This window comes from Theropithecus gelada, chromosome X (genome assembly GCF_003255815.1).
Source record: "Theropithecus gelada isolate Dixy chromosome X, Tgel_1.0, whole genome shotgun sequence".
Taxonomy (NCBI): domain Eukaryota; kingdom Metazoa; phylum Chordata; class Mammalia; order Primates; family Cercopithecidae; genus Theropithecus; species Theropithecus gelada.
In genome coordinates, this window is record NC_037689.1 from 652,036 (window position 1) to 662,318 (window position 10,283).

A 10,283-nucleotide genomic window follows, 5' to 3' on the forward strand; every position below is an offset into this window, starting at 1 on the left:
CTCAATGGTAGTTTCTCAAAAAGAAGAGTGTTTCCTCCTGTTCATAGAGTTGGAGATATAAAATGACATGAGGACAGAACATTCCATTGTGCTCAACTTTATGAACACCACGGTGACCTTTGAGAGAGCCATTTCATTGGGATGTGGGGGACAAGAATGAGTTTTAGGATGAATAGGTGATGAAGTAATGACAAGTGTGGAAAGCTCTAAGTTTCATTGTGAATGGAAGGAGATAAGGTAGTGGATGCAGGGTAATATGGGGAAGACGGAGGGTGCTTTGAGCGTTTGATTGTTGATTTTTATCATTATAAGGTTTTCATGACCAGTGCGTGATTTAGTGCTATTGGAAAGATGTGTTTGGGAAGGACAGGTTGAAGTTGACGGGGGCGATCGGGAGCATAAATGTATGATGGATACTATAAGATTCCTGGGAAGATAGGAACAGTGAGATTCAAAGCACACATTGAAGGATTACCCGGAAAGAGCAGGAGGGACGTTCTGTCATAAATGGAGGAAAGGCAACAACTTGTGCCTGTACATGCAGGTAGGTGTTCACAATTGCTGGTAGGAAATGGAGAGAGTCTTTCCTGAGGTCTTGGATTTTCTCAGGAAAATAGGAGGTGCGGCCAGCTTCTGAGAGTGAGGGAAAGGAGATCAGGGGTTTCCAGAGTCATACAGTTGTATAATAAATGGTCATTACAGGTAGTTGGAGAGAGAGCTGGTTGGGAAAATACAGTGGACTAACTGGCCCCCATATAGGGCTTGGTTGAGGTTGAGGTCTACGATTGTCCATGGTACTGGTCTCCGGACTCATCTGACTTTTCCCCAGTCTTCTGCTGTTTCTTGACTTCAGGCCTAAGTTCATCCAGTCTTTGATGAAGGAACATTTCTGGGTTGGATGACTGAGCAATGCTAGCGTACTCAGTTGAAGCATTAAATACAGGGGCATGCACAAATTTGCAGCTGAGGGGAGTGCACTGAGATTGATCTGAGTTTGAGGTGCTTGTGAAAACATCCAGGATGTACAGAAGGCAACTGGACGTTTCAGTGTGGTGCTCAGCGATTACTTTCAGACCAGAAATACACGTTTGTGAGTCCTCTCAGCAATCAGCCAGACGAAGCCATGAGCGTGAGTTAATTCACCCCAGGATGTAGGAAAGATAGCATGTAAAGAGCTGGCCGAGGACCAAACCTAGGGAATAGTAACACTGAAGCACACAGGGAAACAGAAGCCCAGGAAGGAGATGGAGAAAGGAATCTCTGAGGAATAGGATAGTAGCTAGGAGAAAAAGTAGAACCACAGATGTGAAGGAAGGAGGGAGGGTGATGCTGTGGAGGTGTAAGGCCAGATCAGAAGGGAGAGAGGAGTCCATTGGGATTCATTAGGTAGGACATCCTTGTTACATTATGGATACCTATCAGTTGGGACAGCTTGGGGGCCCACGTGAATGAAGACGGACTACATGAAATTGAAGAGTGAGGAAGAGAAGTCCAGGGTACTTCATTTAAAAGGAAATGAGGAAGAGTTTGGTAGGTAGAGTGGAAGACAAAGGAAGGTTATTTGGGTTGAAGGATACTTGAATACATTTTTAGAATCAGGAAAAGAAGACCTTAAAAAGGGAGAAAGTGAAAATGCAGGAGTAACGAACTCCATTTTTATCATTCTAATCTCTTATTCTGAGCGCAACCCTCCAGGGAAGGTAGTAGTATCGCTGTGGCAGAGATGCAGTGTTGGCAGAGATGCAGAGTTGGCAGAGATGAGGCAACTGCACGGGAGAATTTCAGTCACTTGCCTGTGGTCACACAGCTTGTAAGTGGGATCCAGGACTTGAACACAGTTATAACTCCAGAATGGTTGCACTCCCCAGGGTAACTTCTCACAAATACCTTGAACCTTGTTCTTTCTTGGAAAAAAAAAAGAAAAAGAAAAAAAGAAATTGACGTACTAGACTCAGTACATTGTTTAAACATTTACCTTCTTAATGAATCCTCCCCGTACTCTGGTAAGTAATATGAGTTTCACCCTTCCTGGAGTGTCTGTTAATCCCAGGCACTGGGTTGAATGTTTCATATTCATTGTTATTTAATTCCCACGATGTCATGTCAAAGTAGATGTAATTACTTCGAAGATGAGGAAATGAAGTTTCACAGCGGTCACAGCTCTTGCCAAACTACACGTTAACCATTGATTTCTGCTTCTCATCTCCCAAAAATACATCAGGTTATCAGTGCTTTTCAAAAGTCTCAACCAGTTAGTGGACATGAATGTTACTCATGTACATTTGGAAATAAATAGAGGTAAGTGCACATAAAGTGGACGATAAACGGTAGTTTTGAAAAAAGACTTTGTTGGCATATAATCCACATGCCATAAACTTCACCCATTTAAAGTGTACAGTTCAGGTGTTTTTTTGTTTTGTTTTGTTTTGTTTTGTTTTGTTTTGTTTTGTTTCCATTCTGCGTATTCACAAGGTTCTGCAACCATCACCACAATCGCATTTTAGAACCTTATAATCACGTTGGAAAGAAGCCCCATACACATTAACAGTCACTTCCCACCCTGTTCTCCTTCTCCAAGCAAACGGCAATAAAATTTCTTAGTCCATAAGTTTACATATACTGGACGTTCTTCCAAATGGAATCACATAATATGTGGTCTTTTGTGATTTTCTTTCATGCAGCATCACGTGTTCTAGGCTCATGCATGTTATGGCATGTATCAGTATTTCATCCCTTTTTGTTGCCAAGCCATACTCCCCTGAATGGAGAAACTAAATTCCATCCATCAGTTCGTCAACTGATGGACGCCTGCACCCCTCACAGTCTTTGACCACTAGGAATAACGATACCGTGTATGTTTGTGCACAGGATTTTGTTTGGACATAGAGTTTCATTCCTCTTTTGTAGAAAGCTAAGAATGAACCTCCTGGGCCATATGGAAATTCTGTTTCTAGTACTGAGGAGCAGCCAAATTCTTTCAAACCAGGCTGCCCTATGTTATAGTCCCACTAGCAATATATGAGGACTCCAATCTCTCCACATCCTTGTCAGCAATTGTTATCGCCTGTCTTTTTTATTCTTGTCATCCTACTGAGTATGAAGTGGTAGCTCACTGTGGTTTTGATTTGCATTTCCCTACTGGCTAATGATGATGGTGGGTGGCTTTTCGTGTGCCTATTGGCCGTTTGTATACTTTCTTTGGCAAAATGTCTATTCAGATTCTTTACTCATTTTTGAATTAGGTCATCATTTGACTGTTGATTTATCAGAGTTCTTTATATATCCTGGATATGTCTACCATCAGATGTATTTTCTATGGGTTGTCTAAAAGTCCACGTTATCTACTTTTTTGTTTTGTTGCTTGTACTTTGGTGTCGAATGCATACACAAACATGCAAAAGCCTTTGCCTAAAGGAAGGTCACAGCGTAAGACTTACGGAAGAGAAACGTAAGATTTAGTCTTATATTTCCTTATAAGAGTTTTATCATTGTAGCTCTTATATTTAGGTCTCTGATCCATTTTGAGTTAATTTTTGTATGTAGTGTGAGGTAAGGTCCAGTCCACTCTTTTGTGTCTAGTGGTCCCTCATCATTTTGTGAAATCACTTTCTTTCTTTTCTTTTTTTATTTTTCAATTGACAAGTAAACATTGTATATATTTATGGTGTACCTCAGGATGCTTGATATCTGTATACGGTGTGGAATGGCCAAATCAAGCTAATTAACATATTCCACCCTTCACGTATTTATCAGTTTTTGTTGTTGCTGTTGTTGTTGGTGGTGGTGGTGGTAGAATCACCTAAAAGCTACTGTCTTAGGAATTTTCAAATAACCAATCTATTGCTATTGAATATAACCACTATGACTTACAATAGCTCCCTTGAACTTATTCCCCCTGTCTAACAGAAATTTTCTACCCATTGCCAACACTCCCTATGCCCCCAGAACCCTTAACCTCCAGTAGCCACCATTTGTACTCTCTGCTTCTGTGAGTTCCAATTCTGAGACCCCACATGTAAGTGAGATCACTTGCTATTTGTCTCTCTGTGCCTGGCTTATTTCACTTGACCTGACATGCTCCGGGTTCATTCATGTTGTCACAAATGGCAGGATTTCTTTCCTTTTTAAGGAGGACTCATGTTCCTACCACGTACTCCACAACTCGGGGAGACAACGAGGCTCCGCCTGAGTTCCTCCTCCCGCCAGTAGGCTGAGGCAGGCATACGGCTCGACATGTCTCTTTCTTCTGTCTTGCAGATAGTTCTCTTGCATTGCATTAGGTCCATATCTTGGGAACCATCGTCATCTCGGTTCTTTCGTTGCTTTGCGGGGGAAGGATCAATGTGGTGTTTTTTTTTCCCTCCAATACAGCCAGAAATGCAATCTCCTGAAACATAATTTTTAATATCCCGTATTTAGCGAGATCTTATTCAGGTTGGCAGAAAGAAAATGGGAAAGAGAATCTTCATCAAAGTGTCTCTAGGAAAGATTTTCCAATGTGCAAGAAGATATACTCAGGCAAGACAGTCGGTTTTTCCGGTGGACACCCTTGTGCCTGCATGTGATACTGGAAACACTTATTTTAGAGATGCGAATCCTAACCAACTACCTCTGGGATGCTGGGAGCAATCTCCCTGGGTCTTCTAGAGGCGGGAATTGGCCAGCTTGCAATGACGAGAGTTTATCTCAGAGACCATGCGGCTGTAATTTGGTTTTCCCCAGCTGGTATCTGCAGCTCTCCCCGGCTGTTAACAATTTCTCCAATGTCCACTTGTGGGTCCGAATTCACTGTTGCTTACATGTTTTACAGCCTGACCCATGAGAACGACCTTCACTCACTTCAAGTCTACTATTTAAGCGAGAGACAGTGATGGCATCAACCCCACCAACCGCACACCTCACATTGGGAAGAGCATGCAGACTGTGATAGTGGCTCAGAGTCAAGTCTCAGGAATTGTGGTGGAGTCACAGAAATTGTGGTGCCATTCCCAGAAAAACCTTGATCCTGGTCATAATGGAGGAGGGGAAAGTTATCAGGGTAACTCATTGAGGCATTTACTGCAGAGTCCCAGGCAAAAGTGATAAGTTCTAGGTCCCTTTGGTCCAAATATCGGGGTATAATAACATAAGTCATATTAGGAACAGCGGGTGACATTTCTTGACCATTTGACGCATCAGGGCATGGAGCTCCATATTCTCCTTCCAGCACTTCACTTAAAATCCTCAGTAAATTAAGATATGTGTAGTTCTGTCGCCGTTGTACAGATGAGGAAACCAAGGCCCAGAACGGTGTACTGACTTGTCTGACAAAGGGTGCCCTATCGCTGTGCTCCTGCAGGACCCTGTACTTTGCTGACCCATGCCCCCGTCACACAGTTTTGAACGGAAAAGGCTATCTCTGTTCCTCACACCATACACTGGGAGATGACAGGGTCTAGGGCAAGTTGTAACTTAATAAGGAACCAGAAGGCCTATGTTCTTCCCTCCCCCTACCTTTTCGTAGCTGAATTGCTTTTATGCTCAGTTTTTACATCAAAGAAGTGTGGATGACAGCTCCTGAGATAGTGGTCCTGGAAGTAGTGCCTACACCTCAGTCTGTGTGCAGTTAAGACAAAAGCTGCATTTGGATTTTTGCTCAAACAACAACAGGATGAATAAAAAGGGCTCAAATGCAGTAAGCGCTTATATAGGCTAAGCTCCATCGTTCTTTCATGTGCATGCTCTCATTGAAGCCTCACAGAGAAGGTGAATGCTACTCTTAAAACTTGTTGCCATTCCAGGCAGGAACAAGTAGCAGAGTTGGGACACAAGCCCAGGTGGATGTCCGTTCAAAGCCTCTGTCCTCAAAATAAGTGTTTTCCAAACTGTGATATGCAGGTCGTTTGTGGCCATAGACACAAGTATATTGGCACATAAACAAACAACGTGGGGGCTCATGAAATAGCAGAGCATCTAATCTACGGTCGTTTCAGATTTTTACAGGAGGCCCGTATCATGGTGGCGTGCACTGGGCAGCTGGCCAAAGGATCTCGGCCAGGGATGAAGAGCTGCCTTTGATGTGAGGTGGAGATAGGGTGAAATGCGTAGAGAATTGGATCCATGAAAACAGAGAGGGGCCAGGATGAATGGGGCAGAAGCGCCTGAGAGCTACTTTTTCCCCAGTCCTTACTGACCATGCTGTTCAATCACCCTGGCTTTCCAACTTCTCCCTGCCACCTGCCCCCTTGGCATCCATGGGCTTGGTCCTTCCATTATCAGCGTCTCAGTTTTTTCCTCCACCAATTGAGATTAACAATAGGAGTTCTGAAAGATTTTAGTGAGAAGTAAATAAAGGAACACACGTGAAGTATTTGTTAGAGAGAGAGAGGGTGCTTAGGTCTATTTCATATTTTTCATTTTCAAAGGTACATGTACAAATTATGTATCACACCTGTAATCTCAGCACTCTGGGAAGCGAGGCAGTTGGGAAGCTTGAGCTAAGGAGTTCAAGATCAGCCTGGTTCACATGGCGAAACCCCATCTCTACAAATACAACAAGAGATTAGCGGGCTGTGGTGGCACGTGCCTGTAATCCCAGCTACTTGGGAGGCTGAGGTGAAAGGATCAGTTGAGCAGGGGAGGTGGAGGCTGTAGCGAGCCGAGATCGAGCCACTGCACTCCAGCCTGGGCACCAGAGCGAATATCTGTCTCAAAAAATAAAACAAAATAATAGAAATTGTGTATAATAATAAACATTTTGATTACATCTATTTCTAGTTATATTTTATGACCAGTGATATTGTCTTCCATTTGGTTTCATGATGGGAATTTTCCTTTTTAAACACATTTCCAAGTCTTCCCTTGACACTTGTCAGAAAGGAAATTCACCTTCTAGTCTGGAGTTCGTCCTAAGATGTCATCTGAAGAGCCAGCATACAAACAAGCGGCCTTTGTGGATCTGGTGCCAGATGCGCTCTTCCATTGTACTGAGAGGGGGGTGTCTCCATTTCCTTCCCTATGGTATTCTATGGAAGAACTGAGCTACATTCTAAGAACCTCGCTTGAGCATCTTTACCCAACTCCACTTTTTGTCCATAGCCTTAAGTCCTTCTCACATTCTGTTTGACACATTCCAAACCCGCTGTAAATGCTTGTGGAATGGATGAACAAGTGAACAAAGGGCTTAGAAAGGATAGAGGAAGGGGCAGTCAGTGGCATGGGGCTAAGGCAGTCCAGCATATGCAACCAGCAGGAAGTTAACTATTTCTGGTGGGGTCAGAAATACCTACGGTCCGGAAGACAATAAGACTTCTACTCTGGACTGGGTTTGCGTGGGCGTGGCCAAGGTCGGCTCCAGGACTAAGCAGCCAGCCCCCTTCTGACTGTCGCTCCCTCGGTACCTCCAGTCATTCATTTAGTCTGCTCTTGGTCTTGCTCAGAGATAGGAGTCAGTCACCTATTTTGTTTCCTTCTTATGTCTTCAGTCACACACAGCTGTACACAAACAATATGTGACCCGTTAAGCACATCTGAGTGGCCACCATGTGGGAGAACCGAATGAAACATAACCAGCTCCCTAGGAGCCCACTGTGCCAGACTGTATGGCCACAAGTATATCTCCCATCTCTCGTACTGTGATAAAAGTTGCCCCGTTCATACCAAGACCTGCGATTTAATCTCCCTCCCACGCCTGAATCTGAAAAGACTGTGACTCACCTCTAATCAACAGAGTATGACACAGTTGACTCAACATGACTTCTGAGTCTTGCCTGTGAGAAGTGATGCAACATTCACCTTGGATACGGAAGAGTGCTACTTGGAGCCTGAGTCATGAGGTGGGAAGCCTGACTACTGGGAGGCCCACCCTGCTGTGAGGAAGCCAAAGGCCATGGAGTGGTGACACGGAGGCCCTCCACTCGCCAGGCCTAGTCTTCCACTCCTCTCTATGCAGGCACCAGGGATGTCAGTGAATGAGCCTTCAGATGGTTCCAGTCCCCAGCCAGTCAGGCCTCAGGCCTCTGCAGCTGAGGTCCCAGACCATGCAAGGCAAGCCATGTCCACTGCGCCCTGTCTGAATTCCTGCCTCTGATATTCCATGCATATGATACAATGGCGGTGATTTTATGGACTCACTGTGGGGCCGTTTGTTACATAGCAAGAGGAACAGGAATGCAGGACACACCCCCCACTCAAAGCCATTCCTCTTCCATAGAGTTAAACCTTAATCTGATGCTGGCTTAGATTATTTCACTGCCAATTCTTCATGGTTTTCCCACGTGTATGGACGCCCCTAAACAATGCAGTTTCATATTGTCTGGGTGCCTTGATAGGAGGAGTTTTGGGGGCCTGAAATGGAGAAAAAAAGCATTCATGGATCAGGTAGTCAAGGCAAGGCACTGTGTTTACCCTGAGAACAAACACTCTGTTAGCTGTTAACACTCTTGAGGAGAGAGCAAGTTGAGGAATCGGTTTTAATCTACTCCATACCGGTTATATAGCGAGTAGGCAGCAGGTCCAGGATTCAAAGACAGGTAGTGTATCCCCAGAGGCCGAGTGTGTAAACCCTCTGCTAATTCCCCTCATCAGAAATGTAGGGGACCCTGGGGAAGTTGTCTCTACTACAAAAGCCAGAGTCAGCACCACCTCCTCAAATAATCTGAGACCAAGTACTTTCAAGAACCAAGCCTTGCCATAGCCAAGCCGGACATTACAGACACACCAACACACATCGTTTCCTAGAAGGTATTTACTGATTTCTATATACTTAACACATGTACAAGACAGGTATTTCAAAAGATTAAAGAGGGCATACAATGCACGGATGTCTTTCTCATTCCTGTGTGGACAGTGTCTTTCTCATTCCTGTATCCCCATCTCCTTACCCAGAGACACTTTCCAAACAAAAACAAGCAAAATAGTAACAGCTTTTGGTGATTAAGAGTAATGAGGTATGTAACACGACCAAATCTTGAAATATATCATTTAAAAAACAGGAAATAGCATAACTCGAATCTAAGTAGTGAAAATATGAACGTCTACCTAAAACTCACAGGTGCGGGAGCACACGCACACCATAATCAATGGAAGACGTCCTAGTACATGTTTACAAACTGTTTGTGTGTTGCCGTCCTAAACACCAGACGCAAAGCGCTGAAAACAACAAGCCTGTTCACAATAGCACCAGGAACGTACAGTACACAGGAATCATCTGCAGGTGATTTGTGACAACTGTAGGCAGAACAGTAATAGCAAGAGATACAATGGATGGCTTGAAAAATCAGAGACACTCTTCTTGCTTATCGAATTGCAAGATTAACGTTGTGCTACACAGACAAAGGTGTGTTCAAGATTTGGACCGTAAGCGAGTTCACTGAAAACTAGTGGAGAGGAAGGGTAAATACTGGAAGGGAATCCACGGTTTGACCAGGCCAGAAACACCTCTTTCACAGCATGTGATCTGTGCAGGTACTCGGACGCTCCCCGTAGGGCCGCCCGGGCCGGTTTCGGGCGGGCTTGCGGCCCCAATCACTGCTCCTGTTCGCGGGGACACGCAGGGGCTGACTGGGAGGACGTCTTGTGGATGGCCTTGGGCTCCTCGGCGGCCTCCTCCCCCGGGTCGCCACCGCCGACCTCCTCGATGACCACGCTGCGCACGGTGCCCTCGTCCAGGCAGTGCGGGGCGACGCCGTACACGCGGGGACCAGAGACAGCTGCGTGGAAACTCTGCACCCCGCACCTGCTGCAGAAGCTGTGCAGCGCCGGGTGCGTGTCGGACCGATAGGTGACGATGCTGTCCGCGCCCTGGAGCAGCGTGAAGCGCGAGGCCGGGACGAGGAAGTGGCGGTGCTGCTTCTTCCTGCACAGCCTGCAGCTGCAATCCACCACGCGCAGATCTGCCGGGGCCCAGACCGCAAAGCGGACCGCGCCGCAGTGGCAGCCCCCGGTGTGATGCACGAGGCCCAGGTACTCGAAGGTGTCCAGCAGGACCTTGGCGGCGCCCTCGCAGCTGAGGCCCCGCAGCTTCCTGAACGTCTCCCAGCGCTCCCGCTGTGCGCCCAGGTCCAGCTCCTTGGGGGACCGGGCTGGTCCCCGCGGGTCCCGGGGTGGCGCGGAGGGCAGCCGGTCTCTGGGGCCCGCCTTCCGGACCCGCCGCCAGCGGCGCTTCCGTCGCCACCTATCCAACCACCTCTTGGCCGCCGCGTGGCTCCCGACCCCGACTTGGACCCGGGGGCACTGCGCGCGGCTGGCGCCCGTGACCGCGATGGCCGCGCAGCCGGCGGGAGGATCCGCGGGCCGCTTTCGCC

At 46.4% G+C, this 10,283-nt stretch overlaps 1 protein-coding gene across 1 annotated transcript in view; it reads right to left on the reverse strand.

Moving 5' to 3' along the window:
* Positions 1-8,716: 8,716 nt before the first annotated feature.
* Positions 8,717-10,283, reverse strand: part of LOC112616285 (centromere protein V-like) — a 2,533-nt gene continuing 966 nt past the window's right edge. The window contains exon 2 of the mRNA XM_025373285.1: positions 8,717-10,283. Within this exon, the coding sequence (XP_025229070.1) occupies positions 9,505-10,283 (779 nt within the window). The 3' untranslated portion in view covers positions 8,717-9,504.